This window comes from Megalops cyprinoides, chromosome 1 (assembly GCF_013368585.1).
Source record: "Megalops cyprinoides isolate fMegCyp1 chromosome 1, fMegCyp1.pri, whole genome shotgun sequence".
In the NCBI taxonomy this organism is placed as follows: Eukaryota; Metazoa; Chordata; class Actinopteri; order Elopiformes; family Megalopidae; genus Megalops; species Megalops cyprinoides.
Window position 1 is genome coordinate 12,256,071 of NC_050583.1, and position 16,670 is coordinate 12,272,740.

Below are 16,670 nucleotides of genomic sequence, written 5' to 3' on the forward strand. Positions count from 1 at the left end.
GATATTTAGCTTCATTGCAGAAGGCCCTTGTAAACAAGTCCAGTGCCCCACAACACATAACCTGGAATAATGAAAACAAAACTTCGAAACTTCTGAGCAGTAGAAAAAAATAGGCCTACTATGACCAGATGAGATGTCTTTTACTTCCCCCCCTACATCTAGACAGTTAGGCCTATATGGTGAGGAAAGCCAAAGGAAGCCTACAACCCACATTGCCTGTTCTCAACTCTTCACTTCATCCATCCTGCCAAGCCCCTCACTATCTTCAAGAAATATCTGAAGACACAGGTCTTCCGCACTCAGCTGATCCACGGTGTCACCGTCTACAGTGCTATTTTGACTCCCTTCACGCACAGAAACATCAGATACAACAAACACCTGCACGGAAGCTAGGTGAATCCTCTTCCCTCGGTATCGTGGCAGTTTGGAGTACCAGCTGAAATGGTGTAAGGTGTAAGGTGTCCCCCCTTTCTATCTGTGTTCTCCTCTGGGTCTTCTTGCTGAATGTGAATGTTTCTCGTAGAACTTATTGCGTGTATAAGCAAGAAATATCCATGTTGATTCAGAAAACTTGTTTCTTCTTGTTCAGTTGGAGGGTCCAATATTGAAAGACGGCGATATGCCGGTCAGGTGGATCTCCCAGATTGATACGTTGAGCTAATGGTGATTATTGAGTCAGCGGTTAGTGGTGCTGGCTGCTTTTATTCAGAACAGCAGGATTTATTAAATCAATCCACTAATTACAGAGGGCACTGGGATGTCCGGAAGAAACACAACAATATATGAAATGAAACAAATTCAATTAAGTCAGCAGCAGAAGAAGTATTTCCTGTTCTATTTTAACACTAGCACTTACACATATTTATTCTATTGAATAAGCGTCTGAGTTGCACCGTAGAAATATGCAGGTTTGCTTTTGAACATGAAAACGTTTCACGCTATTTTTAAGGAAACGGTTATCGCTGTAGACCACATGGTGGAGTGAACGTTATTACTGGAATTAATTTGAGTTGAGTACGCAATATATGTAAAGGATCTGATAATTGACTACAATATTGTAGTAGTTTTCCTCTAAGTTAGGATACGTAGGTCTGAAAACGTTAGAAATGTGTAGTCGGGGTTTTTGTACAGACGTCACACGCTGTGGGAGCTCCGTGGTGATAGCTGGCTATAGCATCACTGTCATCCACAGTGATACAGTTCATAACAAAAACATGTTTCTTTGCTGCGCAGAATGCGTGTGGACAAAACTAATAACTGAATGTTATTTTTACAACAACATTACAATATTACAATTTTTAATTTGAAGAAATACACAATAAAGTGCTCGAGAGGTAATATATGTTTTTGCCGTCGTTGGATCGTGTAAACGGAAGCAGCAGTGGAGAGATAGGTACACGTTTCTTAGACACGAGCAGCTTTTGTTCAGGCATGGATCACTGTGAATGGATGGGGGTACGTGGTGGTGCAGTGTCATACAAAGTGCAAATTCTCTTGGTGAAAAAGCGGCCAGGGGTCTCACATGCCTTTTCATCACACTCACGTGATATAAAATTGAAGCGTTATTAACAGTTAAAACTTAGCTATGCTAATAAGCATTTTGCATTTACGCATTGCTGAAATGTTTTTAGCTGTCGAGTCTCGTTATATCCGTGTTGATTCAGAAAACGTTTTTGTTCTTGTAGCCTACAGTTGGGGGTTGTGAGGTTTGAGAGACCCCACGCAGGGTTTCTTCCTCTATCCCGCAGACAGAGGTGCCAGCACTGTAGAGTCGTGCCTTAAATACTATAATAAAAGAGGGTCTAAGGGACCTTACAAGATAATGTAAATATCACAGCCTGAAAATGATCACACCAACCACAATATCAGGAAACGGATAATTACCTTTTAATTCATAAACATGTCAAACTACGTAAGAGTGGGGGGGGGATCACAGGGGCACAGGTGGAACAGGCATCAGCATTACACAGGCTTCATTAAACTCAAACGTCACACCACGCTGAAATGAAGCACACCAACCCACTGCACACTAACTCCCTCTAAACAGGAGGCACTGCAGACCATTTAAGTAAACACTCTATAAGCACTACAACCCAAAACCATATTGAGAAGCCATATGAATACACTGTATTAGCGGCTATCCCACTAGCCCCCCGTTACCCACCCCACATCCGCACAACGCACAGATTTAAAATGTACACTTAACTCGCCCAAGCGGCGACCTCCCCCCTCCCTCTCACCGCGGCTAGTCCACTTCCTAAAGCCCCAGCCCTAACTCCTCAACAGAAGGCAGCAAACCTCCCCTCCTAACGCAGGAACGTCTACCCCCTAATCTTACTATCTTCGCCGCCGGCAGTCCTAAACAACTGCGAGCGACATTCCCCCCCCCCCCCCCCCCCCCGCACCAAACAGTATCCAGCCGCAGCCGTACGGTGTTCTTGCTTACCCGCATCTTCCGCGTCTTCTTATGCTTTACGTCTCAAGTACTCCCAATCAGTCACACCTGGTGCACATACAATTCAATCAGTCCGGTCAAGCACTGAGTCCATGCTCATTCACAATTACGATTCAATCAGTCCGCTCACATCACAATACGAAGAAGCGCAGAGTATGATTTGCGCTTGTGAATGGCGAATTATAAAAGCGAAACACTAATCGCAATTGTAATTCACAACTTGCAAACCTGCTTTTTGTAGTTTGCAACTGTAATTTCCGATCTGCAAAACTGCAAAAAAAAAAAAAAAACTGCAATCGCAATTTCATACTCGCAAAACTATACCACGGGATTTGCGTTTGTAACTTCTGGTCTGAGCGCTCAGGAGCATAATCTTATTAGGTAATTTTTTGGCCGCTTTCTCTCGCAAGTCTGTGTGCCAAAAATGAAAGAAGCGCGACTCACAATTTACAAGCTATGGCTGTTCTGACACAAGCATCCAGTAGGTGACAGTATTTCACTGGCCAGGACATAGATATCGAAACGTAGATACCGCGTTTGCGATTTGACATGCGTCTGCGTGGTCGCCATATTGGAGCGGGCAAGATCCGCTAATAAACAAATCCAATGTGTATTGAGAGATGCAGACTTCTCTACAAAATCGACTGTAACTCGCTTAATTCTGAACCGATTTTCATGAAGTTTGGTTTGTTATAAACGTGAAAAATTTAACATGATACTGGTTACTTATGGGAATTAAATTCAGTTACCGGGGGCTGATCTAATCAGCTCTATGCAAAACCATTAACCTTCTGAATAGCCACAACTTCCTCTGGGACATGCAGGCTCCGATCTATGAATAGGCAACATCAAGTGTAAATTATTTAGAATTTCAGCTGAGTTGAAAATGTAGATTTCTTTATCTCAACAATTCTTAACCAACATTCAATTGGTTATTTTCCTAATGTTGCCTCCCTCTCAAATTGGGCTCAAACTTCCTCCAAATAGACATATCTAACATCATAACTCTCTTGGTGACGGGTCTTGGCTCAGGGATGCGCCGAATGATGTTCCCCTACAAGAGATCAAGTCTTTCAATGATGCCCTTCAAAAACACCTGTTTGCTCCAACCAAACTTACAGTCTCTACAAGATCGTAGCTGTCTGCAACATGTTCCTGGATGATGCCAGGGTATGAGTCATGGTCGTATTTCCTCACACGTCACTTTCCACTTACTTTCCCTGCTTATCTACAATGGGCTGAATTGGGCAGTTGATTATGGATTACATTACATTACGTCAGCGGTCCCCAACCACCGGGCCGAGGACCGGTAATGGGCCACGGCACATTCGTTACCGGGCCACACGGAAAGGATAAATAATTTATTATTTAATTCCTTTAATCGGTCAAATAAAATAATATTAAAATAATAATTATATACAATTATAGGCTATTCGTGCAGTAATTACATCGAACTTGGTGCAGTCTATTGGTCCTTTTCGCACCACTCTAATATCTCTCACGCCCACAACAGTTTACATATTTTGAACTTGAGTAACGCGCGCGCCGCGAGTTCATCACTTACTATACGGTCTGTTTGAGCTGTGTTGCCAATGTTGTACTAGCTAGCTAGCTGACATGACTTTAAAAAACGTCGTTAAAATCAAGGCTGGATATCTTGAGAAAAGCACAAAAGCACTGAAAACGTTGCTTCCATTTCCAACATCCTATCTCTGCGAAGCGGGGTTTTCCGCAATGACGGCAACGAAAACGAAATTTACGGAGTTGACTGGGCGTAAGGAACACACCTCGGGTTGCAATGTTTTTAGTATATTTAGTTTTTAGTGGTCATTGAGAGAAATACGCACTTACCGTTTTTTAATAATATCATCACGTTAGACCTACTTAAACTAAAATGTTATGAAAAAGCGGACATACTAAACTTACAGGCCTAATCGATATTCCGGTCGTGTCGTGATACTCTCCAACACGCGTTGTTTCTGAAAATTCCACCTTACTTTAAAATGACACTATATGAGATCCTGTTGTTACCAGTATGGGAACCAGATACAAAATGGTGACCTTTTTGTTTATCATACATGTATTTATCACACATATGTGCCTGAGAAGGAAAGGGGCACAACAACTTTTTACATCAAATTTTGAGATACATATACATTTGGAAATAATTCCCTTCATTAATGTTAGCATAGAGGAGAGACATACAAAAGACGTGTCTCAATTTCATACAAAAATACATTAATAAATATCTAATCAAAATGTGGAGGCTGTTTTTTTTTTTTCCTTTTAATTTGAGTAATTTCTTCCATTTATTTGATCAAATCTTTTCTGAGGTGGCAAAAGACAATTTTTGGTTTTAATAGGATCCACCGATTCGTATGTGCTATTTCACAATTTCCAACTCATATGTTCAAAGCACTTTTTCCATATATGACTGAGAAAAGCCACATGATATAATAACAATATAATCAAAGTCATGTCCTAAAGTACATTGATAATCCACATAAAAGTCTTCAGTTTGACTAACATCTACAATTCCATTTCTACAAACCACTCTGCTGAAACACTTTTTCACTCTGTATAGCTGTAAGATATCAGATATAAGTAAAGGGATGTTATAATGATCTTAACATGGCAACATTAGTAGCACAAAGTAGTACAGTACAGAGGAATGTACTGATTCTGTTATTTTTCTTAGCAAGACTGACCCAAGGCATTTTTGTGGCTTGTTATTTATGTAATAAGTTTTAACCTGCAGGAAACTGGCAGTGCTGCTCAATGTACCATGAAAGGTGTTTCCTGTCTGTGTTGGCTCTAATATTGAAATGTCTCTACAGGGTAAAGGCTGCATGAAGGCTCAAGGGAATGTAATCCCTTGGGGCTTGTGTGTGTGTATATATATATATATATATACACATGTACTACCGGTCAAAAGTTTTAGCACACCTCCATTTTGCAATTTATTGAAATTTAAGCGGTTCAAGTCCAGTGAATGACCTGAAATGGAACAAAAGGAAGCCGTAAACTGCCAGAGGTTAAAATAAGTTTAGGTTACCAAAAACTGAAAAATAATGTAAATTAAGTTATAAAAAGTTATAAAGTTATTTTTTCAGGGAACAAGTAATGGGTTAAAAACTTTTGTTGATTACTTACAAACCCTCTGTCTGTATAAAAGCAGTGTTAGAACAGACTGTGTCAATGTGAGGCAGAAGGATGGCCCCCTTGATATTTGCATTTGACACAGTTGCAGGTTAATCTGGCCAGCCTTCAGTAAAAAGAAGTAGTTTATGGAGTTTTTCTGCAATTTTCAAAGTATGACAGTGGGTGTGTAGCCAATTCATACTCCTATGCCCAACAGCAAAGTAAGCCATTCACCCCCCAACAAAACCCAAACCCACCCCCATTTACCCAGCCACCCAGATGTGTCCAGCAGTATTTAACTGGTTATTTAGCCTAACAAGGAATTCACTTCATGAATTAACTTCAAATGAATATTAATTGTTATAATTTGGTTAAATTGTTGTTGTAACTTATTTTCTATAATTTGTAACCCCTATAATTAGAGTTATTGTAGTCTAAGGTTAAATGGCGGGATGGGGCAGTAACTACAGCAGCCTTTCTGACCAGAGGTATGGAGAAATCTAGCTATATGCCCCAAGATTCGGTCTACATTTATAACTCACTTTGACATTGCCAGACATGAAGTTTCACTATATTACAAATGGGTGCATTATTCTTTAATTACTTTTCTCTATAAGGTATTTGTATTGTTTAGGTAAATTTTTATTTTATAACTGTTCAAATCATGTCCAACATTGCATTGTAATCCATACGACAAGACGTTCTGAGGTCCACAAAATGACCATTTTGGCTTGTATTACATCTACAAATGCATATGTGCTGTTCATGTAAATGCCTGTGAAGTAGTTTTTTTTTTTCTTTGACAGCTTTTTGTGACTTATTATTTATTTAATAAATTGCAAGCTGCAGGAAACTGGCAGTGCTGCTCAATGTGTCGTGACAGGTGTTTCCTGTCTGTGTTCTAATGTTGAAGTTTCTCTACAGGGTAAGTGCTCTGTCAAGGCTTAGTATTATTATTGTCCCATGGGTCTTGTGTTACTGTGATATATATCTCAGTGAATTGTTCACTTCTTCTCCCTTGAATGGCTCTCTGTTTTGACTGACAATATATGGAGATGAAAAGAACTGTAGACAAATGGACTTATCATTTCATGCTTCTCTGATGCTGCGTTGAATCCCTTTGCAACTCAGTTAGTTACTTCCCAAGGTACCTGTGTACCAGTTAGGGTTCTGATAGGTCAGTGGAGGGGGATGGCAGTTACACTGCTAAAGTCTGCCCCTTGATTTTAGCATGTAGTACAACTGCAGTTTAATCTGGCCATCCCTCAATGAGAATGCTAATAGAAAATTTTATCCGTAATTGGATTTCCTACTATTTTTGAAGTATAACAACAGGCCGGTCCCCAAATCATACCCCTCTCCCCACCAGCAAAGCAGACAGCTCACCTCTCCCCCACACTCACTGGTCATGTCCAACAGTGTTTAAATAGCTATTTAGCCTAATAAAGATGAAAAAAGGACACACAGTTACAAATTACCACATTAATTGAGCATAAAATAAGTAGTCATTATACATTGACTACTTCTCAGAAAGTGACATTATATGGAGTTAAATTTAGAGTCTAACCTATGTTATGAGTAGGTTTCTGTGTTTCTCAATATGAAACAGAGGAGAGTCTTTTGAGGTTTAATGTGCATAATGTCACACACATTCGTGTGCAAAATTCCTGTTTTGGTTTGGCATGAGGTTGAGAGGCATCACTGTGACAACTACTTCGACTACTAGGGAAAGGGAACCCAAGTCACAGTGTCTTCTGGTAAGTATCTTCCTTTGCATTTTCTCTTCATTGTTTTAATTACTGTTGAAGAACACAGCCTCTTTTGTATTTGTCTGGCGCTTTAAAATGTATGTATTCCAAAATGCAGTGCAGGACAGGGAAAGGATTTAAATCACTGACCAAACGCTCTCAATGTGCTACTGAGACGATTGATTCAGCTTCTGGGGATCTGGAACTACAGTGACTGTAGCTAAGGTAAGTTAAAATGAACAAAACTGAGACACTTTTTTACGTTTAATACAAATTGCGTATGTAAGACTAATTTTGGGAGCAAGGGGAAGAATCAGCTAAAATCTTGTTCTGTTCTTGATGGCTAATAACGTATAAGAGCTTCTCAACATGGAGATTTGGTTTTCACCAAAGTTACTGTGCTCCTCTTAAGTTACTGTAGGCCTATACACCAGTAAGTAAAAGAACTTTTGTAAAGCATGTTTAGACTGAGTACAATGTAGACTAATGTAATGAATACATCGCTCTTTGTATGACTTTTCCAATAGGGTTCAATGCATAAATCAATAATTCGCTAAATCCTAGTTTAGTGTGATGGTTCAGAAATCGGATGCCATCGAAATGCCTTGGTTTTTTGTCATTCTTTCAACATCCATCCACCCCTATAATATCAAATCCAGGGGAGATGAACGCGCCTTCATTATGTAAATGCGATTTAGTTTTTCCCGGATGCAACTGAGTTTATAGCTGCACCAGATGTATTTATGCACAACCTTTTCAAAAACAATTAACAGTGTAATCTCTTTGCATGTACTGGCCTATTTCACAAAGAAATGGGGGAGAACCTGGCTTAGAACACGCAAAGGCTTAGAATTAGCAACCTTACCGGCTTAGCAACCGTTTCGACTACTGTACATCTGGGACATTAGCCCCTGTACCCAACGCTGAGTTAAAGTATTTAACTTGCATTGCATATGTTTATAGCAACATGAAAACAATCATGCAGAATCGAACAAGAAAAAAAATAATTTATGAAACGGTAAGAATTTCAAATCTTAATTCGTTCAAGAAAACAAATTATTTTTCTTTGGGAAGAAATAAATACACTATGTAGAATTCGCTTTAGTAAATGTTTAACGATGTGTCGCCTCCAAAATGCAGTTCGAGCTTCTTTTCAGTATTTTTATACGAAGTATTAGCCAAAACTCTAACTGTGAGCTACATCTACTTTGACTACTGGGGAAAGGGGACGACAGTGACCGTGACTTCAGGTAAATAGGCCTATTTTAAATCCTATTTTATTGTGCCCGGTTTAGAATAAGTGAATTTAACTACGTTCTAAATGCTAACTAAAATAAGAAATAAGACGATGATGTTTACAGTTCGAGGTGATTTGAGAACAAGCATACAGTTAGGCTACGGTAGCGTCTAACTCGTTTGAACGCGGGGCGAAATGCCGGAATGTTGTATGGTTTTTGTACTTAATTGGCGTTGCACTGTCTCGCCGTGACGATGCTTTCGACTACTGGGGAAAGGGGACCACGGTCACCGTTTCATCTGGTAAGCCGCCACTACTAATCTGTCATTTATTGTGTAATCGCTCTGCATATAGACTACTATCCTATTTTACAAAGAAATAGGGGAAACCTGGTTTAGAATATGCAAAGGCTTCGAATTCATTAAATAAGCAACGGCTTCGACTACTGTGCATCTGGGACATTAGTCAGTGTCTCCAACAGTCAGTTAAAATATCTAACTTCTGTTGCATATGTTCCTAACAACATAAAAACAATCATGCAGAATCGAACAAGAAAAAAATAATTTATGAAACGGTGAACAGTTTAAATGTTTCTTCGTTATTCAACAGCAATCTGAAAGAAAATAAATTATTGTTCTTTGGGAAGAAATTAATAGACTCTGTAGATTTCGCTTCAGTAGGCCTAAATGTTTTAGAATGTATTTGTTTCTAAAATGTTGCTCATTCAGCGAACGGAATGCCGATTCTCCTTTTCAAAAATGGGCATCTTGGCGATAAACGCTCGAGCTCTTGTCGCCATGAGGGTGGTTTAGGTATTAATCCGCTATACGCTTATATTACCGTGTTACTGGGGAGCTTTTGACTACTGGGGTAAAGGGACCATGGTGACCGTCACTTCAGGTAAGAAGACCGCATGCATTTGATATACTTTTTTTTTTAACAATGAGTGAATATAGGACGTCCACAATATCTCTTCAATATTTGCTGTTTGCGGAGGTTCTAAGTTGATTCTAAGTACAGCTCGTATTAGGCATGTGCTTGTCTGAAGCACATCGCTACCTGTCAAATAAGTCAGTGTTCGAAGAATATTTGAAGTTTTTCTACTTGTAGCATTCTGCTAAATTTTATTTTATTGGACAAATTTCATGCTGGGAAAAAACATTACCTCTCAGAATTAAACCAGTAATTGGATAATCTTTGCTTATTCACATTTTAAGGTAATACAAGTTTAGTTAAAAAAAATCCGACTTGTCACTTCGAATTTTGCTATCTTTGACTAAGTGATTAGTGAGAAAATTAGTTATATGTATGCGTTCTTATGCACAATATGAATGAATGAATATGTGTATGTGTATGGATATGTTAAAACAACACTCAAATGTGAGAAAGAAGGCCTGTTATATAAGACAAGAAAGTTTGAAAAGATATTGACAGGCGTATATAGATTTAAACGTTACTTAGCGTTTTTGGACTTTGTTGACATTGCGCTGTTTCATTGTGACTACGGCTTCGACTACTGGGGAAAGGGTACCATGGTCACCGTGACATCTGGTAAGGCGTGTATTAATTAATAATTCTGTGTGTGATCGATGCCCACGCCATATATTTTACAGTTTTTCTGTTAATGTATAATACTTTTTTAATGTAACAAAATAGTCGATTCGACGACTGGGGATCTGGAACTAGAGTGACTGTAGCTAACGGAAAGTTAAAATGAACAAAGTTGGATTACATTTTATTGAGAAATTAAACAAGGCATGTTGAATGGTTGACTGTATGTACTGGATGTACTTAAAATTGCGCCATTCTGATAGTCGTTTAGTGTGTGCTGGATACAAGGTTGAAGTCTATTCTTACATGTGTACGTAACGTTCAATACAAATTGCGTATGTAGGACTAATTTTGGAGAGCAAGTGGAAGGATTCTAAAAAAATGTTTTTGCACATCTCACGCGAAAGAGCAATGTGTGTAGCTGGGGTTTCGATTACTGGGGTAAAGGTACAACGGTGACTGTAACAACAGGTAAGAAAAACAATTTACTTGAATAACAAACTGCAATGTACGAAAGACTTTTGGCCCTTTTCAGCTAAAATCTTGTTCTGTTCTCGATGGCTAATAACGTGTAAGAATTTTTCAACAGGGAAGTTTGGTTACCACTAAACTCCGTTACTAGGTTACTTGTCGTTAGCATTAAAACGTTAAATTTAGAGTACTTTTTCACAACTCATAGTTGAACCAAGTTCGCTGAGTTCAGCGAGGAATTCGATTCTTGGGGAAAATGCACTTATTGAAAATGAAACAAAATTATTGTTTTTTTGCGCGAAAATGCAGTGAGCTGGTGTGTGTTGCATTAATCGCGTACAACATCACATTGCCGAAATGGAAGACAGGTGTCGACGAATCGGCTAAAATGATAATGTTGAAGTGAGATTCTGGCTTGCATTATAGGCTACAACAGGCTACTTATCCCGATGTTTTACATAGATTTAAAATGGAATTAACAAAAAAGACAGTAAACATTTCATTTTAATGTGATTATCAGCTGAGACACTTCCAAAACATCAACCCCTCTTGAGTTCTATTCTATTTTTACCGTTGTTTTAAATCAACCAGACTTTTTAATAAAGAATAACGGGCGTTGCAAGTTGAGTTTATAAAGGTCGTACAGCGAACGGAATACCGATTCTCCTTTTCAAAAATGCGCATCTTGGCGATAAATGTTCGAGCGCTTGTCGCTATGAGGGTGGTTTACATTTACATTCATTCATTTAGCAGACGCTTTCATCCAAAGCGACTTACAAGTGAGGTTTAGGTAGGCTATTTATTCGATGTACACTTACATTGCCGCGTAGCTGGGAAGCTTTTGGTTACTGGGGTAAAGGCATCATGGTGACTGTCACGTAATTTAATTGGCTAAATATGGAAAGTCCATAAGGTCTCTTCAATATTTGTTATTTGTGGAGGTTCTAGGTTGATTCAAAATATAGCTGCCTTTAAAAGTGTGCTTGCCCATAGCCCATAGCTACCATTGACAAATAAGTTAAAGTTTGAAGTTTTAATGTGATTATCAGTTGAGACACATCCAAAACATCAACCCCTGTTGAGTTCAACAAGTTAAAAATGTTCGACTGTCCTAATTCAATTATTTTGGTGTATTGTTGGTATTTTTCGAGGTAAGAACTGCTGCCACTTCGACTAATCTATTACCGGTTCAAAGCGATTGGAAACAGTTACAGAGATATTTGAAATATAACTGTTAATACGTTTCCTGATCGCATTTTCTGTTTGTCAACCAACCATGAAAATGTCAAACTGTGTTCAGATCGGGGACTCGAACGATACTGAATAGATCTTGTATAAATGAGGACCAATTCAATCTAGCGAAAATAGGTGAAACTACTGCAACTGATCGCAAACCACACAGTCAAATAATGGCTAAAACATTCGATCAGTTGTTGAAACTGTTTTTCCCTTGAACTGTTCGGAAGCGTTTTGTGTGTGATAAGGAAAGGTGAAATTTCATTGAGTTGCGTTTTTAAAACCCCAATTGCATGTTTGCCATCAGTAAATCTACGGGGACTTAATTGTAGCAGAAATATATATTAATTTCGATATACTTCCAACACCCTTATAGGGTGATCTAACGCGACTGATGCTGACAACTATAAAGCGTCGTTGGATTTGTCACGTCAAAATGAAAAAGCCACAACTCTGCCACAGAGACCGTGTTAATAATTTTAGAATCAGAATCGCGTAACTTGACACAACACCGAGGCCCAGCAGGGAGCTGTTTTGTGTACTGTGCATTTACATTTATTTATTTAGCAGACGCTTTTGTCCAAAGAGGCGTGCAAAAGTGCATACAGTAAGTACAGCGACAGTACGGAGACTTTGCAGTGAAGACCTGTAGCTTGATAGCTTGATAGTAGCTTGGATAGGAGTCGATTCCAAAAATTGTGCGTTCAGGGTGAACTCAAACGCAGCTCGCTTAAAAGAAAGTATTCGTGTAATATAAATGTCCTGCATCGTGTATTGTCCTGTGACCATATATGTAGGCTGCTATAGATTTAAAGTGTCGACTCTGTTTTATTTCCCTTTTAGCTCAGCAAGCTACACCAGATGTCTTCCCCCTTGTTAGCTGCGGAAGCTCCTCGGAGTACGTCACCGCGGGCTGCATCGCTAGAGGATTCATGCCCGATGGTTTGAGCTTCAAGTGGACGAAAGACGGCAGCGATTTGCCCGGGTTCGTGCAGTATCCGAGCGTGCTGTCAGCCGGGAAATACACCAGCGTCAGTCAAATTCGGCTGAGAAGGGAGGACTTGGGAAAATCGAAACTCCAGTGTGTCGCAGATCATGGAGGCAAACAGATACCTGCTGACCTGACACCACCAGGTATGTGTCTTTCTCTTACTCTGGCATACTTACGGTCAAGATTGTACAGCCAGGCAGGCGCGCGCTCCTAAATTTTGAATGGAAAGTTTTCATTCAAATAACAAATATTTCACCTTTTTAATACGACATTTATCATCGTACCACAAAGGCTATGCGGAGTTTACTTATTTATGCATTAATTTGTCTGTTCGGTTATCTTTACATGGAGTTTAAATGGCGTTAAAGCAGTTTTTTTCGGTGCATGTGTAGCACGTGTGGTTGTAGTTCCATTCAGTCTTGAGTCCATTTTCAGTTCATTTTAATAACGTAAGGTTGTGTAAGAAAAGAAACAACACCGTTTCAATGTGTTACAACAAAGGATATAGCATTGAGTGACTGAGTTGAATACAATCCTTTCATTGGACTATATTTTTTGTATCTGTATCTGTACATCTGCAGGGTTATTAAGATAAGCTTTTAATAAGATGCTATACTCTATGGAACGTGTGTATGTCTGCGTGCAATATTCCTGGCTGATATATGAATGACTACCACACTTATTTTACTGACCTATTAACTCACACAGCATCCTTTGGCAAAATTAAATATTTAATGTCCTAATTAGATGCTTGCTTCAGTGACCCCTCTTTGCCAAAACCATGCCATTCGAATTTTCTTGATCAGTGTAAGTAAAACATAGAGTTCAGTTAGAGCTGGTTTCACGTCACTTATGATGTGAATGCATACTTTCTCCTGGGGCTTGACTCAGCAGTGCCTTAATTATGTTTTTGAATATTTAGGTCCATTTCTCTTTGCAGGAATTTTGAATCAGGCCTTTTTAGTACTTACCATTCACAAACCAGTATGTATTCCATGATCATATACATTGTAAGTGAGTGGCATACTGATCAGAACATGACAAACATCTCCTTTTTTCTACAGAAAAGTGCTGATTGTGTATGAATGTCATTTATATTTTTGAATAACATCCACGCTGTGGGGCATATTTCAAGGTGTGACCAATGCAGTTCAGCTGCAGAAATCTCTATCACAGACTCTGTGACAAGCAATGCATTTGCTTCAGGTTTATGAAATCTAGCCATCTTGTTGGGAAGGTCTGTCTTAAAGAGCATGTTCATACTGCTCACTAGCATCCTGAAACACGTGAAATACTCTTTAACCAGCCTGGTATTGGAACAGGATGTTCACACTGTTTTTTTTTTTTTTTTAAAAAAAAAGGTATTTTCAGGATTTTGGATCTTAAAGTCAAAATGACATTTTAGTCACCACATATTTTTTCCATTACAAATGTTGATCAAGTTTCGCTAAGCAAATAACAGATTCAACAAGTGACAAATCTCACCCATAAGTGTTCAGTATTGCTCCCTACTGTTTGACAGCTCAGCAGTAATGCTTTTAAAGGCACATAACAGAACATTTGCCTTGACCTTTGGATTAACAGTTAACAGCTAACAGTCAATCAGATTGTCAACACCTTTAGTTTTGACATGGGGATTTGCTTATATGGCAGGCAGTGGCGTATAACCTTCACAACAGCAATGTGTCTGTCAGTCCATCTTGTGTTGCCACTGCTATTGCACTCTTTCTCCCCCCACACCCACCCCAAAAATTCACCTTTAACAGAACCCTGCCAGTAAGATGCAAGCATGAGCACAAAACTCAGAGTAAAACCTTCTCCTAAATCCTCACCTTAATCTTCGATCTTCTGCTTTCATTGTCTGCTCTCTGTATATTTACATATTTCTCAGCAGTGTCCATGCATCCTACAGCCTGGTTAAATCTGCATGCTAATCTGTGAGGTCTTAACTTTCAATAGCAGATTTGAAGACTTGTTGCTTTTTTCATTGTGACCGCATCATGTTTCAATTCAGATTCATATGTACTTTAAATGTGTTATTGAAAGTTGAGAGATACAGTGTCTGACGCTGCTTCTCTGTTTGGTCCAGCAATAATACTTCTGTACTGCAGTGGTTTTGAAGGAAAGGAAATACAGTATGATTTTAACCAGAAAAGGACCCAGTTTAAGACACTGATGGTTTTGTGGAAGCTCACTAAGATACCACGAGGCACAGTTCAGACCTTTCATGATTAATGGACAAAACACATGAACAAATGTTGATATTCAACATCTAATCCTGCTTTCAAAATTATGTCTACTAAGCAAAATATAGAGAACACACACACACACACACACACACACATATATATATATAATATATATTTATATACTGTATATATATAATATATTTATATACTGTATATATATATTTATATACTGTATATGTGTATATGTCTGTGTATGTGCGTCTGTAAAGAATTTGTTATTGGAATGTCACCCAAAAAATGGAGATTTGGAGATTTACATTTGACATTTGACATTTACATCTGATGTATTTCCTTTCCACAGAACCTTATGTGTGCTTTTACCAGTGTCCACATGCATCTATATATGTGTATGTATTTGTTCTTACAGAAATGCCAAAACCAACACCACCAATGCCTCCAACCCTTTACCTAATGGTTCCAAATCAGGAGGAATTAATGCAACACAAGACCGCTTCCTTCGCCTGCATAGCCAGTGAATTTTCTCCCCTTGACAACTCATTTAAATGGCTGAGGAATGGCAAAGCATTAGCCCCAGGCGACGGAGTAGTCATAAGTCCTCCTGTGCTTGAGGGTGAGGGGAAAGTCTTCACTGCAAGTAGCTTTTTGCGTGTCAGGCAAAGCTTATGGACGGATGTGGATTCATCTATTTCATGTAAATTTGAAGGCAAAGCTGGAACTGTGATGAAGACAGCTAGATACGCTTCAGGTATGTTAAAAGCTTTAACATTTTATTTACATTAACATTTACTTTGTCAGTATTTCTTTCAGGGAAGTACATTAATGAAATGTACTTCAGGCATATATGCCATATTCCATTGCTCTGAGATATTGATAGGTCTTTTCAGAACTTCCAGTTTACTGCCATTACATTGTACAGAAATGACAAATTACAGTTATAATTGCTTTACTTTTAATACATACTTGAAAGCCAAAGGCCGGTGGTAATATTTTATTTCTCTGTAAACAGACTCCACAGGATGCGAGGACATACCAGTTCAAATTGAGATTCTTCCCCCGTCACCAGAGGAGTACTTCCTAAGCGACACTGTCACTCTCACCTGCAAAGCCAGCTGCAAGGGACAATGTGATGCGAGCAAATTCAATATTACCTGGGAGTCACAGGATGGACGGCCTCATGTTTTGGTCACTGAGGAACCAGATGACAGCTACGCAATCTCCAAGGTCCGAATTTCGTATGAAGAGTGGAAAAGTGGCACCGAGTTTGTCTGTATAGCACAGCATGATGACAGTCCCTCACCAAAAAGGTTCTCTTACAAAAGAGAAAGCGGTAAGTGCTGCCTTGAGACAGTTATATCCTACAAGCTATTGAAATTAATTCATCTATTTTTATCAAAATAAGTCAAGGTGATTTCTTGATTGTCCCTGTTAACAAAGACTTATAATTACTTACTTTTAATCACTGTTGGTTTTAATTAGTGAAGACAGAGTGAGGCTTCATGAACCTCATGATGGCTAGAGCTTCCATGGCCTGTCAATCATTGAATTACTTGAAGGAATGAATGTTCTGACCTTGAGACTTTGCTCTCCACTGCAAAAAGTCTATGACTGGTTCAAATTATTGAGTGATAGA

The 16,670-nt window shown here is 38.9% G+C and overlaps 1 protein-coding gene across 1 annotated transcript in view; it reads left to right on the top strand.

Annotated features, from left to right (window-relative positions):
• The window catches only part of LOC118791325, a 54,480-nt gene that overhangs the window by 11,794 nt on the left and 26,016 nt on the right, over positions 1-16,670 (top strand). The window contains 4 exon segments of the mRNA XM_036548645.1: positions 10,540-10,603; positions 12,683-12,973; positions 15,447-15,785; positions 16,047-16,367. Coding sequence (XP_036404538.1) covers positions 10,540-10,603; positions 12,683-12,973; positions 15,447-15,785; positions 16,047-16,367 — 1,015 coding nt within the window.